The 24,609-nt window shown below is 35.0% G+C and overlaps 1 protein-coding gene across 3 annotated transcripts; it reads left to right on the plus strand.

Annotated features, from left to right (window-relative positions):
- Positions 1–576: 576 nt before the first annotated feature.
- Positions 577–23,800, plus strand: LOC134533889 (RISC-loading complex subunit tarbp2-like). Of its 3 annotated transcripts, none has more exons than XM_063371665.1 (7): positions 577–916; positions 4,137–4,283; positions 5,425–5,581; positions 6,777–6,964; positions 12,409–12,539; positions 13,976–14,246; positions 23,202–23,800. In XM_063371665.1, the coding sequence occupies exons 2-7, from the start codon at positions 4,145–4,147 to the stop codon at positions 23,342–23,344; spliced, it is 1,029 nt and encodes a 342-aa protein (XP_063227735.1). In that variant the 5' UTR covers positions 577–916; positions 4,137–4,144; the 3' UTR covers positions 23,345–23,800. The 3 variants fall into 3 exon arrangements, with proteins under 3 accessions (XP_063227735.1, XP_063227732.1, XP_063227734.1); XM_063371662.1 differs by having other exon boundaries at positions 582–1,220; XM_063371664.1 differs by lacking the exon at positions 577–916 and adding an exon at positions 1,066–1,597.
- Positions 23,801–24,609: the final 809 nt, after the last annotated feature.

The following is a 24,609-nucleotide window of genomic DNA, read 5'->3' on the forward strand; positions in this document are numbered from 1 at the left end:
TTTTGCATAACAAGAAGAAAATTCCTTAAAAATTACAGCTTTCTTGTCTGTTATAAGTGATATAAAATTTTTAACAAAATAAAATCTTAGAATTAAATAAAAGAACGCATGTAACTCAATTCAAGTTATAGAAGAGCAATTTATTTAACAATTCAAACATTTATTTGATTTGATTTTTTATTTCATTCAACAGACCATACAATGGTTCGTAGGTGCTCTCTTTTAATTATATTTGGGATCAAAAAACTTTCAAAACAATTTTTTACGAAAACTTTGCATGTATATTTGGCCTTCAAATTGAAATTTTACTCTCATCGCGAACAAAGAAGATTCACTTCATTAATTAGTGACATATAATTTCCATGTTAAAATAGAGTGAAGAGCATGAAAAAAGCGGGGAAGCCTTCTTTTCACAGACGAGAGAGCCACACCCGAAGTTCATGGTCCCATTTTTTTTTCCATTCTATCTTATTGTATAAACCGGTGTGACATTAAATTTTGCGGTCGATTAGGATAGGTTAGCTACATTATAAATACTTTAAAACATTGTGGATGGTTGGTTATATGAGGTAAGTATAGCTACATTAAAAAATACTGTAAAATCATTTTATGGTTGCTTAGCAAATAACTTTTTAATATGTAGCTATACAGGGCTAGGAAACCATTTACATGATTTCACAGTATCTTTAATGTAGCTATCCTAACCAAATCAACCATCCACGATGTTTTAAAGTATTTATAATGTAGCTAACCTAACCTTTTACAATGAACAAAAAAAACCTTAGCTGCACGATCGGGAGTTTGGCTCTCTCGTCTGTGAAAATAAGGCTACCCAAAAAAGCTATTTAGCTTTCTATAGGGGAACTGTTGCCAGAGTGCATAGACAAGTAACGTGAAGTGAAACAGAATATTTATGGTAGAAAAATTGCTGAAACAAAAATGATAAATTTGTGTTCCATAGCCTTAAAACAATTTTTTTATTTATATTTCTTTGCTCTGTGATTTTGTTTAAAAAATATTTTTTTTATTTTATGTTATAATTTTAATTAGTTTTAGATGGTTGGTTGCATTTATGTGTTATTTTGTTACGTATATATTGTATACGTACTACATGGATGCGTACTACGTAGTGTCTCTGCGTGTGATAGAACTTGAGTGTCGGCAATGATTACTTCGTGAATTTTCGTCATGTGTTGCTAGAGCTAGCTGCTAGTGAATACGTAAGATTATATTTAAAAATGTTGGTTAAATTTTTAATGCTAAGTTTTCAATTAGTTTCGACTTTGAATCTTTGTTTACATTGTTTACTTGCTTGTTGAAGCTAAGATGTTACAATACTGGCCAAGCTAATTAATCTTTCGCTTCCGATTGTATTCTCCCGAATTTTAAACTCAAAATTTTTTTTACAAATGTATTTGAAGTAACTGTTTGCCCAAAAAATTGTAGGAGTTACCGGGACAATGTTAGGAGGCAGTTGTGGTACTCTATTCAATGTTGTGTTGCTGGGTTTGACCCTGTGAATGGGTTGGGAGGGGGTTACTGCGAACCCTGCAAACTACAGGTCGGGTACCTAACCTTACATTCAGTGCTGGAAAAGGTAATTGTGAATCGCATAAAAAAAATAATAAAAATCTCGAAAATGAATTTGTTTTCTTTCTAACACTTGATAATCATTCTGGGTAAATATTTACAATCGCGGTAGATGCCAAAAAAAATGCTAAAAATCCAAAAATACTTTTATTCTATGCTCTTTCACTTCCTCTTTTCAAATCAACCGGCGGAGATAAGAAATTCCAAATACTTTAGGAGATATGGAATTTTTAAATTTTGAACATGTAGAGTAGCGGTATTTGCGAAAAATAATTCTAAAAATCTGAAATTACTTTTATTATATGCTCTTTCAATTCCTCTTTACATTAAAACCGGCGGAGATAAGAAATTCCAAATACTTTAGGAGATATCGAATTTTTAGATTTTCATCACAATACCTGTGAATTCAGGCGGCCACCATTGTTTCTTGTTTACGAGACGAGTATGATTTTTTTCCGCGTAGGTGAACCGACCATTGTTGCTTGTTTACGTTTATGATTTTTTATTTTCGCGACGTAGGTAGAACGACTACATCATTTTCTACTAATGGCAAAGGAATGTACCCGCCTCTAACGTATCTGAGTTTTTAACGTTTCAAATTTTAATGTTTTATTTGTTGCGCAAGTAATAAGTAAAAAAATTACGTGAGTTCCTACTGTTCATCCTTTGTCCCGGTTTGTTAGGTCAGGTCAGCTACATTATAAATACTTTAAAACTAAACAACCATTAAAATTAATTTATATTATTTTTAATGTCTGCTTAGTTTGAAAGTATTAATAATGTAACTGACCTGACCTAATCGACCATTTTAAATTAATTAGGCATTCACGAACGGTAAATCAAGACGCACATAAAGTTCTGCCATTCCCGATTACACCCGAACCATTTACCTTCGGCCAACCTCGGTTTTATTTATTAATATTTATATATCTCTGTTTATTTTAATGTAGCTATACTAACCTAACTAACCGTCCATAGTGTTTTAAAATGTTTTAATGTAGCTAACCTATCATAACATAACTATAATAAAAGTATTTTCAGATTTTAATAGATACTCCTAAACAAGAAACAATGTAGTCGTTCACCTACGTCGCGGAAAAAAAAATCATACTCGTCTCGTCTCTCCCTCCTGTACACATTGCACTGCTCCAATCATTGATGAGCGGGGTGTACCAGAGAAAATATCTAAAAATTCTTTGATTTGTTTGCTTCTTGACATTTTTTCTAATCATTCTGTTTAATGGCATTCCAATATTTCAAGAAGTTAACATTTTTTACTGTTGTTTAGGTGAAGTAAACTATGTTTAAATACTGTAAAATAGTGTGAATGGAGGGTTAGTTTAGCCCTTCTTAAAATACTGTAAAATTGTGTGAATGGTTGGTTAGGTTAAGTCAGTTACATTAATTATGTTTTAAGTATTAATTGTTAAATGCATGTAAGTGAAGTTGACCTAACCCAACTTACCTTTCACTTTGTAACAAATACCAAATTGTGTGCGAAAATATCCTTGGAAATGGAAAATATATATTTGTGCGAGATAATGATATGCTACATTGTTTTTCGTAGCCACCGATTATGGAAATTCACATAAGCTGTGGATTATAGTAAATTAATCATAGTTGTTTCTTCAGTTGTTTGTTTTCCTGTTTATGTTGCATGATTTTGTTCGTATTTAGCTAAATTTCTTCAATATATTTATCAGTACATAAAAAACATGCCAGTTTGCATGTCCCAAATTATACAAATTATATATTTATTAATAATCGTGAGACTTAACGTATAATTCAGAAACTCCGTGGTTTGAACCTGGGCAGGGGAACCGTTGGGAGGCGGCACCGAGGCTGCTTGAATGGTGGAGTTGGAAGACACCATACTTAATGGAGTCCACATTATGGAAAGTTATGGAATTTACCCTAAAACCTGTAAAATAGTAATGTAAATTCCTCAGTGATGGTAATTTGAGGGGCAAATGTCACTGTCTGGTACCTATGCCATCAGACTTTGAACCTGGTTTTTTTTTTCCAGATAGTGTTTTAGTGCATAGACATATGCTGTAAATAGGTGTATGCAAGGTTCTGTTTCAACTAGTACAGCTAAAGGGATTGTAGAGGCTGAATTGTCTTTATTTTTTCAGAAAATTGCAAAATAGGTAAATTATTTGAAAAAAAATTTGTAATTTTAGTCATGGAAGTAATGGAAATAACATGGAAATTTTTATACATATTTGTGTGGACATCCTGTTTGAGGATGTGATATATCTTCTGGTGTTCGCTATACCCAGTCAAGTTTCACATTAGAGGAGAATGTGAGCTAGTACCAGCGTAAAATACAGGAACATCAGTGAATCCAGTTGTGCCAGTGTCTGTGGATTGGGTGCTTGGTGTGGCACACACCTATAGCAAGCTGGCCATTTCAGGGGGAAGGGGGTAGGAGATTTCAGTCAGTCCAATATAATTTAATCCTGGGCAGATTCTGTATGGAAGGATGATTGCTTAAGAAATATTGCTGTCGCCCAGCTGTAAAATATGATTTTCTTCTGTTTCAGGCTGCACTATGAGCAAGACACCAGTATCCATGCTGCAGGAGCATTTCATGCGACAAGGCTCGATGCCACTGTACAAGCTGATCTTCGACCAAGGAGGGACGCACAAGAACTTGTTCAAGTATCAAGTCAGTGTTGGAGAACTTTCAGGTAAGTGCAAAGTGCACGAGGTGTGGAAACATAGCAGCTCTGTTGGCAACACTTACTCATACACCACATTCCTCTTTGCCTCTGTGCACAAAGCACTAAGCTGGCCTGCAGTGTTTTTTTTTTCCGTTAATCTGCTTGATAGATGTCTCATAAAATGATATCTTAGTTTGTAGAACATGTTTTACATAGCATATTTCTCAGCAGTCTGCAGTATACAAATATGAACAGCATTGACTTCCTTCCAGTGGGCTGCAATATGCATTCACAGACATACACAGGCAGCACCACAACTTTTACCTTACTGGGATTCTGTTGAATTATTTTTATTTGTAGTCACCGATGATGATGCGATTTAATTGTCATTAGTTCAGTTCGTGTTTTGTTAATGTTTCATATGATTTGGCTGCCATCTCATCCACTGTATGCTCTTAACTCTGCGGGACATCCATGTGATGTGGGAAGTTTGTCAATTTTATCTTAGTATTGTGTCATTAATCATGAATGAATGTTTTAAGTTGTATTACTTTGGATATATATATATAATATATATAATACTAGCGCAGCTATAGGGATGGTGGAAGCTTGATTGTCTTTATTTCTTTCAGCAAATTGCAAAATAGGTCAGTTATTTGAAATGTTCATCAGGAAAAATTGTAATTTTGGTCCTGCAAAGTAATGGAATATTCAGGGAAACTTAATTTCTGAAGTTCATGAACAGATTATTACTTTCTAAAAAAATATGTATCAAAAATGTTCAGCCATGTGAACAGTACCAAAATTTGGTCTACAGCTACACTAACTTTATTATTTTCTTAAAATAAAATTTATCTTTAAAAGTGAGGGCACTTTCATGATGTGGAAACAAATAATATTTAGAGGGAAAATAAGACCTCATTAGCATCTTTGCAGCTGCACCACATGAAATTGTATAATTCCCAGGTATTAAATAAAGTAAGTGGAACAGGTCTGTGCGTTATCTGTTGTGTATTCCATCGCTGTTTCGTTAATTGTTTGTAGATAATACCAGTTCAATGTATTGCTATAGGTTGAAAAGCGTGTGCCTTGTTTTGATGTGTATGCTTGTAAATGTAATTTGTGTTATCAGTGTGGAGTGTTTGCGTTGTGAAATGTAACGTTTCAGCTGTCGGCAGTGGCAGTTCCAAGAAGGAAGCCAAGCATGATGCCGCTCGTACACTTCTGGAACGTCTCCACATATCCATGGAAGCGACATACCATCCAGCCAAGAAGGTTATCAGAGAGGTCCGAGAAGACAATAATGCTGCTTCACTGAATGAAAGGTAACTTTCTTTAATTGTATTGCAGTTAAATACTTAATGTTGGATATTAGTGATCGGCTTTTATTTTATATAGCCTATAGAAGCCTGCTTGTCTTTAATATTGACTGTGTTATTAGAATGAGTTAACCCACATTCACACAAATTTTCAGCAGAGCAAAATAATTGTTAATTATTGACTGATGAATGTTTATATAAACTTTTTAATTTGTGAATACAGCTAGAGTTCCCAGCTACAAAACCTGGCCTGTGTGTGTATGTTTCACGTGCTCTCACGTAGGTCTCAGAAGCTACCACCACTGCATTTTTAAAGAAAATGTCATATTTTTTGTTCTTTTTTATTGAAACATTATTATGTAATAGTATTAAAACCCACACAAAATATATACTGTGTGTTAAAAAATATTTTTTTAAGCTAAAACTAATTTTAAAAAATTCACAATGGACATTTTACATAATAGGGCTTGGGCATAAAATTTTTAAGAGTTTCTAACATTTCTGGGTTACAAAATAGTTATGTTATTGATATAGGATATATATTTCAATTCTAATAAGATTAAAAAAAAAAAATTAAATGTTTTCAATCATTAGAAAGGTTATTTAATGTAATTTATGTAACGATATTGTAGCTTACTAAAAGAGTGACCTATTGGCTATTAGGCATCCTAGTAGGCAGAAGGTAAATTAGCCCTGAATATTCTGGCATTTTTAATTCATTGCATTGTATTTAATGCTACACAAGTGCAGTAAGATTCCAGGAACTAAAATAATTTAACCCACAAAGGTAAAGGTTGTAACCTCGTGTTAAAGATCTCCCTACAGAAGAAAGGTGTAACCCACATTCGTGTGGCATATAGCATTTTACTTCACTAGAATATGATTTTTGGAGGGTTACTGAACACAACATTACTGTATATCTTCCATGAAAATTGCTACAGGGTTACAGTGTTTCATCTACACATGAAACAAAATGTGGCATTTTAATGGGCATAATATCACATTTTTCAAAATATTGAGAGTTACATCCTTTTACTGTAACACCATCCATAGACTAGGTATTTTTACTCTATTTCAATAGGCAGCTAAGGGTATCTCATGCAGTCGGCTGGCCCTCAATTAGCTTTATAGTTTAAAACAATTTTGAAGCCGATACTGCATAGGTAAATCTCCTTCAAAGTCATAACGGTTGTGTTTTCAGTTTTACTTCGGAAGGAGAAGACATTGCTGAGTTCACCTCGCCGGCCATGAACAGCATTGGCAAGCTGAACGATGCGCTCAGGTCAAAGTCCCTCCCTCAGGCTGAGTTCTCCGAGACGGGAGAGGAGGGTCCGCCTCATGAAAAGTTATTCACAATAACTTGCACCGTATCGAAGCAGAAAGAGTCAGGTGAGCTCAGGTGGGAAGTTTTCAATTGCAAATTATTTTATCGCAGCAGTCAAAACCTGCATGTTAACTTTAAACTCTTCTAAATCAGCCTTGCATGTAGCCTAAGTTTGTACTGGTTGTGCGACTGGTAATTTTCTGTGGTTCACCAGTGATGCTGGAATGATCCTTTTTTTATTACTGGTCAATAAAACAGTATATTTTAGTTATTTTCCTTTTCTCTGGTATAAACATGACACGAGACACGAGGGCATACGTCTCCATCAATGTCAACAAGCTTAAATGTTTGGAGAATGCAAGAAAAATGTGAAGTTTTTTTTTACATGCTTTATATTAGCTTCACCTGTATGTTTGTCTGTCCGTCTGTAACTCTGTCTGTCCGTCTGTAACTCTTTTGACTAAGAGTGAGTGACTCATCACTGTAAAATGTCCCACCCATTTCATTACGTTCGTTAGCCGAGCGGTTTAAGGCGCGCGACTTCTGTGACGTCAGCTTTCGGATTCAGCGATCGTGGGTTCTACTCCCGGCCACGCCGAAAAAAAAAAGTTTTTTTTTCCCCCGGTAAATTTTAATATTATATCCATACATCTAACTGCAAATGATTCGTAGAGACTTTACCATTTCTTTGTGACGTTGCAACTCCAAATAGTTATCTCAGATGGTAATAGGTAGTGTCGGTAACTCATTTCCCTATGATAATTATACATAAATATAGTTTAAAAAACTAAAAAAACATGCTTTTAAAGAATATGAAACTAAAAAGTTAAAAATAAATATAGTTTAAAAAACTAAAAAACATGCTTTTAAAGAATATCAAACTAAAAAGTTAAAAATAAATATAGTTTAAAAAACTAAAGAAACATGCTTTTAAAGATTATCAAACTAAAAAGTAAAAAATAATTTTAAAATTAAATTTATGACAGTATATAAGCAATCTATATATATAAAAATTTAGCTTCCGTATGTATTTGGCCGCAAAACTCGGAAAGTATACGATGGTTTGGATTGAAATTTTTACAGAACATTGCATCTTAACAGAAGAGTGTTTATATGAAATAAAAGTTTGGGAAAATCCACCGGAAAAGTCGGAAAAAAAAGTTTCTATAACTAAATATCATGGTCAATCAGGCTACTCGACCATTGTGCCTTGACGACTATAATTTACACAAATATGTATATATATATATATATTTCAAGAAAGAATAAAAAACTTTATTTAATTTGAAAGTATATTCTTTCGACTCTATTGATAAAAATACATTTAAATTAAAAAATACATTTCGTACAATACATTTGAAAATTAAATAATTCTTATCTTATAGCTTATATCTTATATATTGCTATTATAATCTATATCTATAAAAATGTTATGTTGGTTTGTGTACGCTTCAAAAACTCAAAAAGTTCTGCACCGATCGAGCTGAAATTTTACCATTATATACAACCCGCATCAAGGATTGTTTTTATCTACTTTTCACGTCAGCAACATACCCGTAACCGCGAAAAAGTAACTGCGCCATTTTATTAATGTGTTTTCTCACCAATAAAAACAAAAAAACACAAATTTTCTGTTATGGAAACGTTTCTCCATGCCAAAGGATTTCTCTTAGCAATGGAAAAAACTATGTCAAGTGAAGCGAGCGGGAAATGGCAATATACAATGAGAATGATTTTATTGTGAGGTGCAATAATTAAAAAATGACTAAGCTTACCGGTATGGGACTATATATACAATATGAATGAGGTACTTTAGTGTGATCGTGTCTCGATTGAGCTGCGCCGTTATCCAAATCGTAAGTAGAGGTTATGTTTTGTATGGGTCTATCACCACTTGAAGTGGGATTGCATGTAGATGGTTCTAGGCTATTCATTTTTTGAACTCCTTAGACCCTATACATTTTTTTAAATTTTTAATTTAATTAATATGTTCTATCGCCAATAACAACAATTGCATCAATCGTAAGTAGAGGTTATGTTTTGTATGGGTCTATCACCACTTGATGTGGGATTGCATGTAGATGGTTCTAGGCTATTCATTTTTTGAACTCCTTAGACCCTATACCTTTTATTTAAATTTTAAATTTAATTAATATGTTCTACGGAATTTTTAAAATCACTTGATCAGCCAGGGATACCACCACACATACTTAAATTGAAAATATGTGTGCCAATTACCCTCTTGCGGAATATTAATCAGCCAAAACTCTGCAACGGCACGCGACTTTCAGTTAAGAGATTAATTAATAACGTAGTGGAAGCAACGATTTTAACGGGGCCTTTCAAAGGTGAATATGTCCTCATTCCTCGAATACCCATGATCCCGACCGATACACCATTTCAATTTAAAAGATTGCAATTCCCAATTCGATTGGCATTTGCAATCACAATCAATGAAGCTCAAGGTCAATCTTTAGAATTGTGTGGTTTAGATTTAGATGCGGATTGCTTTTTACATGGACAACTGTATGTTGCGTGTTCCCAAGTCGGAAAACCAGATAGTCTTTATATCTACGCATACAGTGGAAAAACAAAAAAAATATTCAATCACAATGTGCCACAGCGAAACGTGGCAGGGTACAGCTAGTACTAGTATAAATGAGAAAAAAGCATGGGGCGCTTAATATTCAAAAAATATGGCACAAAGCGCCTCAAGCTTTTTTCTCATTTATACTAGTATTGCTTATATACTATTGTCATAAATTTAATTTTAAAATTATTTTTTACTTTTTAGTTTGATAATCTTTAAAAGCATGTTTCTTTAGTTTTTTAAACTATATTTATTTACCTAAATGTAAGTTACGTAAAAGTGGAAACTTAGTGGATTGTGAAATTGAGAAGTAAATTACACAGATATGGAGTGGAATTTGTAAATAATATTTTTATGATGATTAATCAAAATTAGATAATAATTGCAGATTTTAATTTGTACACACATGAGCTAAATCAGGCCTGCCACTAATATATGTTTCTAAATTCTGTTTGTGGCATTTAAAAATCTTAACAATTATGTAATATTCAAAATTTTAATTTATATTAAGTTTTGCAGTAATTTATCTGTACAAAGTAAAGTAATAGGGGTAAATGTTGAAAGTACAGGTTTGTTGAAATTGAGATACAGTAGAATCATATTACAGTATTTAAATAGCATGATGTCTCCCGAAAAAAAGATACCCTAGAAAGCAATATTGGAGCTCCCGTTGCCGAGAAAAAAAAATTCAACACAGTGCAGTGTGTCCATTTTCGCCGTCTTTGTATAGAAAAATCGGACGATTTAGTATTGAAATGATAACTTTTTATTAAAGGTTTATTATGTCTCTTGCGGGCTGTATTAGTGTGGTGTTTAAAAGGTTGCGTCCCGTGACACAACGGGTGGTCTGGCGGCGCTTATCGCTCTGGTCCGTCTGGCTGACATGCAGGAATGTGAGAAGTAGGGTAAGCGCGTGTGTGTGCGTGTGTGAGAGAGAGAGAGAAAGAGAGAAAAAAAGGGGGGGGGGGGGGGGCTGGCCGACCAGCAGCATCGTTAGCTAGCGAGAGTGTGACGGTAAATGTCGATCTTCACAACTTCCGCTTGCTGCAGGGCTCGCTCTCTTTTATCTCTGTCTCCCCCTCCCACAAATATATTGGCTGGCAGGTCTCGCCCGCTTCACCTTCTTTATCTTATCTCTCACGCACACTTGAAGCACCTAATACGTTGTCGCACGGGACCGGGACGGCAATAGACGCGCGCGTAGATGCTATCAGGTTTCGCGCGCAGTTTACCGGTATTGGGTAGCGTGGGCAGTCTAGAGGAATGGGGGTGGTATCTATTTTTAGCCATCTTTTGTATACCTGCCTGCTTACAGTAGAGTGCTCGCCAAAATAAACGTGAACACATAGCGCCCAACAAAGTGTAACAGACTTGTTTTTCAGCCGATTTTACGCAAATTTTCGACTTTCTCTGCTCAAATTTTTCACGGTTCCTCAATAAACGGTCGTATAAACGGAATGGACGCATCAGAGGGGGGTCGCATCGGCGGGATTCTACTGTAAATAAATGAATATTTTTTCGTGTACAATTATGTTATTGTCTGGTTTTAAAACAAACAAAAAAAAATATTGAAGATTAAATTTGCTATGCTGTCCATCAATTGCTGTATGAAAAATGTACATACTTTCGTGCCGAATAAGATATTTGAACACACCCTGTCCATTTCGTTTAGAGTTCCAGGAAAGCAGTTGAACATTTTGTTTTAACACTCCTCAACTATTTTAATGATTGCTAAGAATTTTTATAATTCCTTTTTTTGTACAAAGATCCATTTGGCAATGGATGTCAGTTTTTTCATAACTCATCTTAATAATATAAACTTGTTTAAACAACATGGTACTTAAAACTCAAACTACAAATAATTCAAGAACAGAGTACCGATGTGAAACTTATAATCTTTCAACATTCCAAAAACATAGATATTGCTGTACTTCAATGCTTGAATGAAAAGGTACCTTTGTGTAAATGTTTTTGGTATGTTTACATAAAGCTTTAAAGAGTCATGGTGCCATATGTGATGGGAGTTGTTCACCATCTGACATCTCTGTGTCAATTGCAGAGTAAAATGTAAATATTTACAAGAACATACATACTTTTAATGGGAAAATATTGGCCCAACTATTAGAAATATAAGTGAATGTCTCTTATAAAATCCATAAAAATGGCAGGCCTGGGCTACACTACCATCAGTTTTACTGTCTCAATGGTATTACAGTTATGTTAGTAAGTTTAAAAATTAAATTTAGCATATTAGCTTGTGGGAAAAACCTTTCCTGGGATCTTAAAATCTAGCTAAATGTGTATATTTGCCCTGAGTTTTGATTTAGTATTGATTGAATGTAATATCTGGTGTTTACTTGAAGCAAATGTTTACAATCATTTCTCATTTCACTTGCATCTCCACTTCCTCCACAGTAAATAATTTTTTGAGTATAAAGTCTGTATACAAGTAGTTTTGAGCCCAGAGAGGTTTTATCACCTTAATTTTCTGTGCGAACATTACAACTTAAAACATTGTTTTCCTTTTTGTAGGTTTCAAATGTAACAGACCATTAAAGACAGTTACAGTTTTTTTTTAATCCATCAGACGACTGTTATATTTTAGAAGCCTTCTACATCAAAATAACATCTGTTAACATTTTTGCAATTCGTAATGTAATAATATATTTTGTTGTGTTATCTAAGATTTTATTACTCTTTTTTTTCTAAATTATTGTTTTCTTTAGTTTCCTGTCCCAATTAAGTAATTTTTTTTATGTATTTGTATGCAAAATTGTATCCTGACTTACCTGAATTCGACTTATACAGTTATCACTCTGCCTCACCTATCCCATAAGTTCATGGTATTACAGTAATAATTTGTGTTCAATTTCATGACTAACATTTTATTTTAACTTTATAACTTTGCATGTGATTTAGCTACGGCAAGAACAAAGAAATTGGCCAAACATTTAGCTGCTGAAAAGATGCTAGTCCGTTTGCTGAAAACAATTCCTGATGTGTTGACTCCTAAGCCAAAACCACCAGCGCAAGAATCAACACCGTATGAGGTAACACTTTGACATGTATTAACTTTTTAAAATTATTATCTTTAATCATACCCATATAGTTTCTAATGCCATTTTTTAAAGCTGTTGCCCAATTTATCCCCACCATTTGGATTTGTTTATATTTAATACAACTTGAAGTACTTAACGGGGCATAGTGTTTTGAAGTCTAAATTCGGGATATAGAGTAACTACCCTGTGTGTTTTTCATCGTCTGCCGGTATTACTCAGTTATTTTCTCCTGGTGTTACAAGGCTGTAACAATTTTTGGAAGCTTAGAAAGCTAGTATTTATGCATTGTGCCGAGGTTTTAAAGTTTTGACTAATTTAGTTGTAAATAAATCTGAGGTATTATTGTTATCATTTTTACTTTTATTAATGTTGTACATATCATTAATATTGTGCATAATAATATAAAAATACTGAAATTTGGAATATGTTACATTTTATGTATCAAAACATGGAGGAAAAAATTAGATTTATTTCAGGGCTTTAATTTGATGACTTAGTTTATTATTTTTATTTTTTTTACAGTTATTTAAATCCATTATATATGAAAACAAATGAAACAAGTATGCAATGTTAAAAGCTTAGTTTTTTATATATTTCCTTGTAATGTATCAGATATTCTCATATTCTCTACGTTATTTACCTAACTGTAAACTATGTGTTTTTTTTTAAACTACAAATTTGTTTTTTACTTTTTACTTTTTGACTATAGTTATATAGTTATACCTTAGAAACTAAATAATTTTTGTATAAATTATATAATAAAAAATAAATGCCTAAATTAAAGATTCCACATGTTGTATTTTGTGTTTTCGCTTACATTTTAGCATAAGCGTTTTATTAACTTGCATGTTATTGCTATTTACCATGTATAATCTTGCCTCTTTATGCATTAGAAATAAAGGAAAATTAATAAATCAGATGGAAATTAGTTTACTTTTTTTTTGTTAGAAATTTAAGTGTTTTCATTTTTGTAGTCATTTAACTATCATTAGTGTAAATATTTTATGTTTATACTTTATACCTACCTACTTATTTAAAAATTTTGTTAAAAGAATCTGTACTGTTCTCAAAAATTTTGCATTTGTATGGTACACATGAAGGTGAAACAACAGCACAAAAACTTAAGGGTAATAATTTTGGAGACACATACACTCACAGAGAGAGATAGAGATAAAGCTCATTTTTATATGTACACAAAAATTATCTGTCTGTACCAGCTTCTGCGATTAGCTAGAAAAAATTACCTTTATGAAGAAGAAATGGGAAGACAGGCACACGGAGACAGAAATAGGTATTTTACTTAAACTTTGAATTAGCATTATTTATATTTGAGTAGCATGTCGGAAAAGATTTGCCAGCTATCACAAAACCCACAAGTGTTGAGATGAATACAGTGTAGCTACAGTACAGTGTGTTGTTTGTTGCAGCACCCACTAACAGACATGGCTACTGCTGTGTACTGTGACTTGAAGGGAACCAAGAAGCCATCCACAAACCCAGCTATGATAAATGGCTACCATCTTGCATTCATTGGTCAGCACTCGGAAACTCTGAATAAGCTTGTGGATGATGTGAAGTATATCGAAACAAGCAGCACTGAAAAACTTGTGCAAAAGTTTGAAAAAATTATGGCTGAATTGGATATGACATACACGTTTGAGAACAACCCCTTCATAAGACAGCTTATACCAATGGAAGGTATGTAGTTGAAATATTGGCTGAAAATTAATTTCCTTGGTACTGATATATCAATACCACCACCATACCATTATTCTCACTACCAATATACTGTATATACTCGTGTATAGCGTACCCTTTTTTCCCTCAAGTAAAGAAAAAAAATCAAGGATGCACGCTATACACTGCAAAAAAAGGTGAGGCTGGGAGGAGGAGTGGTAGTCGTTAACTGCCGGGTGATGGGTGACGTTTAAAGGGAAAGATTGCAGGAGAGTGCATTTCTCACAGCTCACTCTTCCATCACACTCTTCATTTTCTCTCCCTATCTCTTTCTCCATTCCCTTTTAGTATGGCCCTCCCCCTCAGCTGTAAATCACTCTGCTAACACCAGCCACATCCCTGTTCCAAGTGTTTAACCCACGTCAGTGTTTATGCAATAACGCAGGCTGAAACCTTGTGATGATGAATGCCGTAAGTTCATGTGCTTCTTACACTGCCAGGTTTAAGCTGTCAGTTATTAAATACGCTGAAGAAAACGGAAATCGCGCAGCGGCTCGGCAATTTGACGTTGCAGAAACGTACGTTTGTGGCTGGCGGAAGCAACGTGAGAAGTTGATTTTGACGTCTCTCGTGATCGACGATTTTTTCTTGGCAAAAAAGCTCAGCATCCCGAGCTGGAAAGGGAAGTGCTGCAGTACGTTAACGAAAAACGTAGCGGTGGTTTTGCTGTGACAATGGACATGATTATAATGAAAGCCCGTGAAGTTGTGTGTACATATGAAGTGCCCAACGGTAGATTCCGTGCTAGTGTAGGGTGGTGTGTGAGATTTTTGCGGCGGCATGGTCTCGCAATAATACGCAGGCGGACGTCACTGGCCCAGCATTTACCTGCTGAGTACGAAGACAAGATAATTTGTTTTCACAGATTTGTAACAAAACTCCAAAAGGATAACAGTTACCTGTTGTCTAAGATAGGGAATGCAGATCAAACACCAATATTCTGGGACTCTCCAATGGCAACAACGGTTGCGGAAAAAGGTGCCAAGTCAATCCCTATCAGCAGAACAACTGGCTGCGAGAAGCAAAGGTGCACAGTCATGTTAGCAATCACTGCAGATGGACGGAAATTACAGCCATATGTTGTACTGGAAAGGAAAACCGTGCCAAAAGAAAAAAATACAGTCTGGGGTCATTGTCCGTGTCCAAGAGAAGGGGTGGATGGAGGAGAAACTTATTCTAGACTGGATTGACACTGTTTGGGATCGCCGGCCCGGAGCTCTTCTTAAACGCAAGAGTTTGTTGGTTTGGGACAGTTTCAGGGCCCACTTAACTGAGAGGGTCATAGGAAAGTTAACTAGTTTAAAAACTGGCATTGCGACTATTCCAGGCAGCTTAACTTCACTTCTCCAACCTCTTGATGTGTCTGTGAACAAGCCTTTTAAAGGTGAATTTCGAAAATTGTATTCCGAATGGATGTGCGGTGATGATCACGAATACATACCAAGTGGGAACTTAAAATGACAGTCGTTAGGAAACGTTCTGGAGTGGATACTAGCTGCCTGGCGAATGGTGAATCCAGAAATTATAACCCGCAGTTTCAAGAAGTGTGGCATTTCCAATGAAATTGACGGCACAGAAGACGACGAGTTGTGGAATGCCGCCTCTGAAACTACAGACGAAGACGAGCCGGAGCAGCAAGATTCATCCTTCGAGAGTGACAGTGATGACTGAATTACTTTCTCTACCAGTAAATGTGAAATTGTTTATATTGTGTTTCTTACGAAGAAAAGCTTTTGTATTTTTGGTTCTTTTCTGTTACACAATTAGTTTTTAAGAGCCGTCCTAATGTCTTCACTCACTCTGTTATAAAGTGCAGTATAACAATGATTCACTAATATTTAGTATAGTGTTTTTTCCTACCAAATGATGATTGCAATTTAATACGTAAAATGTAAGGCAAAATATTTTTTTTTGTGATAGCTGAGAACATTTTTATTGGCATGCAAGATTATTCACAAAACAAAAAAAAAAAAAAAATTATTGTATAATTTTAAGTACAGTGGAACCTCGCTACTACGAGAGCTGACAATGGCGAGAGAAGTCCTCGTAACTACGAATACTCGAAATAACCGAATATAGAAAATTCAAGTCTAGGTAACATGAATCTTCCCAAAATGTCTTAAATGTCTTCATTTACACCATAACGGTGCACTGTAGTGAAGAAACGCATGGAATAAAGTTGACAAAATTTAATTTTGAATAGAAAAGGTCTCTATGAATGTTTTTATATCTGCAACGGTTTTTATGTTAATCGCGAATGAAACTGTCCTCATGACCAAGCCTCCGCTTCCGCGTAAGTTCGGCTGAGAGATTACCGCTGTCACTGTCGCCGTGCAAGATCAAAAAAAAAGGGGGGGGGTAAGTGGAGTAGAGAAAGGAAAAAAAAAGGAAGAGGGGAAGGGCGTCTGCCATCCTCCCTGCGAAGTAAGGGGCGGCAGTTGGCTACTTCCCCCACCCCCCTCCAGCAACCACCCTCTTCAAACAACCCAAATCTTTAACAAAACGCATTACACTACTGATTTTGAGGGGCCATTCAGACACTATCGCGATAATGCGTCACGAAAACCTTTCAAAATAGACACGAAGAGTGCTTGTGTTTTTTTTTCTGGCCAGCCCCCACATATACACACAAGCAACGAGGCCTCTCTTTCACACACACACACACACACTCACAACCTGGTCTCTCGTACACACACGCTCACACACACACACATGTGCGCACGCAAGTTCGCACATCATGGTCTCTCTTGTTTATTTTTAGACCTCCGCACCACCCCCTCTACAGAAAGCCAGCGCAGCAGCTATAGCCCGGCAACTTAGTAATTGACCTTGTACGTTTCTGTTCCGCGCAGCTCCTCCCTCCCTAACTTCCACCCCTCCTACCCCTCCGAATCGTCTGCTTGTAGTGGAGGGCCACTCCTCCCTCAAGGACAACTTACACAAACGCACTTCACTCGCTTCACGATGAGCCTGAAAGGTATTTGCACTAAGGAAATATTTGTTGCGTTTGACACAATAATGAAATCTACGTCCGATATCGGTAATCGAGGGGGAAAAGACTCCTGAAACGTATTTTGGAAACCCTCAAAATTACGAAAACTACATATCATTCCCACTTCTTCAGATGCACGGGCACATCTATAGAAGCATGCACTTAACTTTTCTAAATATATCCCATTAATGAAATTTCACTGTCACCAATGAAAGTCTCATAGGACATTGGAACCTCTGAGAAACAACTGCGTTTCTATTTAGGGCATTGGACAAGAAACTATACATTACATGCACCCGGCAATCATAAAGTGTCAATTAAATGTAAACAAAATTGACAACCAAGTTGAGTCAAAATGTTTGCTGTCAGAGGTATAAGTACACCATTCCCCTTAATAAGTAATATTAATATATCAAGCCAATAGAACATTAAATCGCATAGGCTATGCAACCTGCATTGTTATCATATACAGCTGCAAAAGAACCATTAGAAAGAGTAATTAATATTTTGAATAACCATAGGAAATATTAACCGTACCTAGTCAGAGTCGGATTCCGAGTCGAAGCTATGTGCAGTATCTGTTCCACTTGAATTTTCATCAGATGATGATTGAAGGGTTACAATAATTTTGTCGATTTCGATGTCCATAATTAAATAACTTCTGAAATATTCAGCTTCAATACCTTTAACATGTTCGCAGCACTTTTTCCACTGTTCGACGGAGTACGAAGCAAACAATTTCTCACATAGTTTTCTTTTTTTGTCCAACGAGTTACCTATTTCCTCAGAGACCTTCCTCTTGATGTCCCCCCACACTAGCTCATTCGGATTTAGATCCGGGTGGTAGGGGGGCAATCGAATCACGTCATGGCCATATTTGTTTATGATTTTGTCTACCTTGAATATTTTTGGGGAAGGATGCTGTTTCACCAAACACAAAAAATCTTTTTTCATGTCAGGAGAAAAATGGATGCTATTTTCCCTAAGTCAATCTTGAATGTCATGATTAAGAGTAGCTATTGAAGGTTTTCTATTAGTTTGAACATTGTGGTAACTAGCATTGTCTAAAACAATGACACTGTGCGTTGGCAAATTTGGTAGTAACTTTTGTTTGGTCTTTGTTCTTACCCGTGGGTGTGGAAAATGATAAACTAAGTTTACTTTTAATTTTACCTTCCACAATGATACTTTTAATGGTTGATTGCGAAACACCTGTCACCGCACTTGCCGATTCTGTGACGTAATTTAATTTATATAAACGTTTCTGTTCTTTTAAATGTGTTACAACATTGTAAACGATTTCCTTTGCTTGTCCATGTAATGGTGTACCGGCTGAAATGCGTGACTTAATTCCCTAAGTTGAAGCCATAACGCAAACCGTATTGTGTAAACCGACCTGCGAAGCACTATCTCGGGAGCGGCGTATCCAGGAAGCACAACCGTCAACTGATCCCCTCCACTCCACTCCGCTAGAGAATCACGTGACTGCCGTCGAAAACAAAGTTGCCAGATTATAGTAACAGTGCCGGGTGGAGAAATGCCACTTTGCCACTTGTCGCCTCCAGGGAGAGAGAGAGAGAGCATGTTGTCACCAGTCCCCTGCCCACTTCCTTTGCTTCCTCGTCTCAGCAGCTACCTGTGAGTCATCTAGTCCCCCGCGCCAGCTTAGCAACGTAGCGTGGCACGCTTCATTTTGCATAACTACTTTTATTATTATTATTATTTATATTATATTTTGTTAACTATCAGTTGAAATATCTATGTAGAAGCTACATGACGGGATGCGGCAGGCTTAATTCATGTATGCTGTTGGCAGAATCATGTCCCCTGCCAGATTTAAGTGTATTTTTATTTTTAGTTATTGCAGCAACAATTACAGGCACATGCCTAACTCTTCTGGTGCAGTCATCTGGACGGGAGAGAAAAGGATGTTGAACATTTTTTATTCCAGTCTGCCTCTTTGTATACGGGTCGTTATTGTTGAGCAATGTTACGTAAAATAAAATCTTGTTTGTCAAGTGTTTACTGAAGAATAGACTCCCCAGAGAAAGTACACACAAAAGCAGTTGCCAGTCGAATCACGGGTGGTTGAGGAGTATCCATAAATGTAACAGTTAGAAGTCCATTAAAATAGGAATACATATACACCTAAGATTTGTTCATCAAGTTAAAGATATGTACTTAGGGTATCAAAGCTGTAGCAAATATTTGCAGTTCATGAGAAGTAGATAATCATAAATCATGGTAGTTATTTTAAAAATAAGTTTTGGAAGTATGTTGTGCGTCTGTTATTTTTTCATATGGTTACTTTTAGCTGAAATGATCATCCCTGTATCTTAATACTGAAAATATACCCACAACAAAGTTTCTATTGAAGGGTGGGGGAAGGTGGGGAGGGGTTCAGACATTTCCTGCCTGCATTACCTTTCCATCTGTAGTTCTGGAGGGGAAGAGTAAGGAAGACCACTGTTTTCAAAGATTTACTATTACATTAACTTGTCACACAGGTTACAGATACCATTAAAGCCATTTTTTGAGACCAATGAAATGTGCAGGAAAGTTATAACTAGGAACAAGATTATATGGTAAATTATGATAAAACCGAAATAACACTGTAAAGCATGTCTGTACACCACTTAACACCCGAAATGCAAGTTTTAACATGAAATTTAGTATCATTCAACCAAAACTTAATTCATATCATGAAAAAAGTAATCTTTTAACGTTTTAAATTCACAGAATTTCATATCCGGACAAAAAGTTGTACCAAAGTGCATGTATTAGAATAATTAATCTTATTTGTGTTATTGTGCATCTCTTATTGGATCACTTTATTACATTTAAAACAAAAATGCTTGCTAATTTATTTCTATTCCAAATTTATCTGTTTTAGACCAATTCATTACAAATTATTTTATCATAAAAATGCAGCATATATATTTTACTACTGTTTTGGTAGAGTAAGTATTAAAAAAACTGCTTTTATAAAAATAATACAATAACACCGAAGTCTTCTGTTTTAAAAAATGAAATTTGGCTAAAAATAAAACCATAAAATCTTGTCGGTAGTCATAACGCTGGTGTAAATTTGTTCCCCAAGAACCGAGAGTCACTGGAAATCTACTCTTTGGGTATCTTCCTACCATCAGTAGTTGACTTGACAAACTTGACTCTGCAACCATTTCACTCTTTGCTAACATTGAATGAGCACACTAACTACGTGATGAATCTGTTTCACTGTTATCAGTCTCAAATCTGAGTTAAATATTAAGTGTGTTAACTCACCTACATGCCTAACTGGAAAGTGACCTTCAGTCTGGCATCTGCCTATCAACATGTACTTCATGTGTAGTTGGTGCGAGAAGACTTGCTTAATTTAGGGCGTTGGCTTACCCTCTCACTTGTTTCTTTTTTATGGCTTTCCAATCTGCCTTGACCTCGGTGAAAGTTCCTTCACCAGGCTACTTGAAGGCAGCTCGCCACGCCTCAGGAAAACATTGTACTGGTGTTTTTTCCTTGATAGACCCAGCTTAACGCCTGGTTGTTGTCTTCGCAGCCGACATCCTCGTGGGTGACCAACATAACATTCACTGAGCTGGCACCCCCCACACTTCCACCCTTACCGCCTGTCCGCGTAACTCACCACTCCCAACAGCTGTGTTACTGGCGCGTGGCGTACTCCACTTTACCACCCTCGTGCGGTTGGCCAACGTGTTGTCTATCCAGTTGAAGATGTATATCACTCGTTGAAGGAGGTGTAGCAAGCCTGCTTTTGCCCTCCCCGCTTTTAAAACACTTCCATTAAAGATTTGTTATTTTTCTGATCATATTCAATTCTTGGTTACGTTGTTTGATGTCATGAAAATAACAGCTGCTGCTACATACTTGAAATATTTGTATAGTAGCAATGCTATTTTTATGGATATTTTTATATTAGTTCATGTAATTTACTTGTTTTAATTTGATAGAGCCGTTTAAAATTATTTTTATCTATTTTTTGCTGGCTTATTTAAGTGTTTATGGAGTTTTACGTAATATTTTGGTATTGTTTATGATATCAATTTTATTTCAAGAATTGGTCTCGAAGGTTCTATAACATGTAGGCAGATGAAAGTGTTTTAGTGTATTTGTGTTTCAGAGAGACAGATGTACTTGAGCATGAGAAAAAAACTTGTGACTTATCAAAAAGGTGTGGAACAGAGCAACGGACTAATTGTCTCCGGGACAGAGTGTGATAAAGGTTTTGTAAATATACATATATGTGTTGCGATATGCCAAGATTGGCTGATATTTTTCTATGCAACGTTTTGATTAGTAGTTACAAATTAGTCTCAAAGATGTTCTTACCCTTTTCGTTAAAGAAGGGTGGCTGCGAGAGTAAAGGTGTTAAGTGGTGGCTCATCAAATAAACAGTTCACTGTAGTTGATAAAGAATTTTATGTTTGTGGTCTGTGATGTGCTGTTAAAACACTTTTTCAGATGTTGTTCAATTAGAATTTTGTGACCACAGGTAGCAGTGTAGGCCTAAGTGGAGCCTTTTGTGGAAATTGTTGGCTACGCCAAGAGTACAACGGTATCTTGGCCATTTGTATTGTGCATTGCAAGCAACAGCGGTATTTCGTTAATGAACCTTCAATAAATATTGTGTCTAAGTGATGAACCTATTTGTTTGAGAAGTTTTTGTTTTCTTCTTGACAAGGATACTGCGTTGTTAAATGGCAGCATTGTTCAGTGTTTGGTTTAGAGAATACATATAAATAAAAAAAACTGTATTTGTAACTTATTTTATTTATGTCAGGAAATTTTTAACTTATGCAGTATCAACGTTGAAAGGAATTTTTTATGGAACTTACAGTTTTTCAGCGTCCAGCAACAGATGAACCAAGTAAAGCTAGCCAAAGGTCTGTTCTTTTACGAGTATAGTGCTTGAGTTACATGTTATAAAAAATACGGACATATGAAATATTTTCGTCAGTCAAAGTAGTGATGGTCCAATACTGGAAAAACCTAATCCAGATAATTAATATTTTACCTATCTGACACCCAATAACCAATAATTTTATGGTTTTAAATATATTGTCAGCATATTTCTTGTAACTAATATGTTAAGCTTAAAGACCTATTGAGAACTCTGTAACATTTTGATGTGTCATATCAATGTACGGACACATCTGATAGGTATTTTTGATTATATTCCTGTAAAATGCAAAAAAATTTTCTGATAGCATGAGTGTTGGTTATGACCCCTGGTCAGCTGCTTTTGTTTGTAGTGCGGGAATAGGGAGCATCGTAATGGGGTGTGGAGTCAGCTTGGGCCTCCCCCCTCCCCTCACTTTTTCATTGGATCCTAGTAATACAGGAAGCAGACACAGAATTACCAACAGCAACAGTGTTGTGGTGCTTACACGGCAGTAATCTGAGACGCGGTACACAATCACTTCCCTCGTTATCTTCCAAGCAACTTTGAAATTGTGTAACTGGTAACCAATGATATAATATTTATTTTTCAGATAGCCAATATCATAAAAAGTAGTGATAATACTGATAACCTATACTGTTTATTGAATAGTGAGCCATCATTAATTTAAAGTTTACAAAATAATTACACATATATAAAGTTCATAAAGATTATAATATATCATATATCATAATAATATCAATAATAATCACTATAAGCAAAAATGAGCCACCCAAAGTGGTTACAATCATCAGAAGTTCATAGGTCAGTTTCTTTGGCTGAATTCACTTTTATGTTTTAAGCGGAAACTTAGCCTGGTTGTTTTTTGTTGGTTTTCTGTCCAGAAAAAAAATATAGTATTTAGTGCACTTCTTCAGTAGTTATAGGATTAGTGTTACTTTTTTTATGTGTATAAAATAATTTGAATGATAACTGCAAATATGTTTCATCTTTTTTTTTTATCCAGGTAAAATTTTTATTGCTTTAAGAATGAGAGGCAGCCATGAAGACACTGTCATAGGTTTTGGCCTGACTGAAAATGAAGCAAAAAGAAATGCATTACATCAGGCATTTGATTTCCTCAGAACCATGGTGGTTGTTACTATTTGAAAAAATAATGTACCAAGCCCAGAAGAAATTCTTATGTATTGCCAAGATATATATATATATATATATATATATATATATATATTATACATGGTACTATAAGTGCACATGTAGTTTTAAGACTTAAATTTTATTTTTAAATAATTTGATATCTTCCTTTAAAATGTTTCAGTTGCTATAAAGTTAATATATGATGCAATATCTGTGGAAATGTTAGTTGAGCTCAGTGAAAATTGTGCAGTACTAGTAGTTTCATTATTTTATTTTATTGTTTTTAGCAGCATGTCCCAAATTGTTTATCATTCTAACCATAAATAATTGATAATATTGACAGCACAGTATGTGTAGTGTTATGCTTTTTACATATTGGCATGTCAATTTTTCAATTTTATAATTGTTTTTGTATTTATGTATATAATATATATGTAATTACCAGAGTAAATGTGATTATTTGTCGTGGCTAGAGATTTTTATTTTCATCATGTTATGATTTTTTACTAAACTTTTGAAATCATCACAAATTTTACTTTGAAAATTAAATTTAAAATAATTGAAGGGACTTGCCTATTTTTGTTTTGCTAGTATGTTTTTGTATTTGTCTTATCATAAACTGGCAATGTATGTTCTGCACTACACTACTACTTTTCTTAAGCATTAATCATGTACTCTGTATTAATTAATTCAATTTGTTTTATATTTAACTAGACACAACACATGCCCCAGGAAAAGATTATGTTAATTACTTGAGTTTTATGAATGCAAACTGATCATATAATTTCACTCTATTTATAACACTCACATACAAACATTTGACTTGTTGCAAGTAACATAATCCCTGTCAGTTAAGTGTAAATACCTACATTTACAGCATGCTACATTTTGGTTTTTAAAAATTTTATTAGAAATGAATCCAGACTCAAAAACTGGAGCAGAATCGAACAAGTAACTTTGGCTCGACTTGGCCTGAAAGTCAAGTTCATTGTTCTCAAAAAAACTAGACTTAATATTCTTTTAATTAAAACTTAATGCACATTTACCATGTACAACAATCATAAAATCAAATACCACTATTTTACCAACACTTTACAGCGATACCACATGTCTATGTTCTCGTTATTTACATAGTATTCTAAAGTACTGGTTATTTTACAAAATTACACGGCCTAGACAAGGTTAATCCTATTTATGTATACACAAAAATACACTATTTTCTAATGTAAGGCTCACAGTACACCACTGATTTTTAACACAGCTAAACAAACTTTGAA

Source organism: Bacillus rossius, chromosome 7 (assembly GCF_032445375.1).
Source record: "Bacillus rossius redtenbacheri isolate Brsri chromosome 7, Brsri_v3, whole genome shotgun sequence".
NCBI classification, from domain to species: domain Eukaryota; kingdom Metazoa; phylum Arthropoda; class Insecta; order Phasmatodea; family Bacillidae; genus Bacillus; species Bacillus rossius.

Coding starts and splice junctions, on each gene's coding strand:
- LOC134533889 (XM_063371665.1), top strand. CDS start 4,145: ATGAGCAAGACACCAGTATCCATGCTGCAGGAGCATTTCATGCGACAA. Junction 5,582..6,776: donor GCTGCTTCACTGAATGAAAG/GTAACTTTCTTT, acceptor TTGTGTTTTCAG/TTTTACTTCGGAAGGAGAAG. Junction 6,965..12,408: donor ATCGAAGCAGAAAGAGTCAG/GTGAGCTCAGGT, acceptor CATGTGATTTAG/CTACGGCAAGAACAAAGAAA.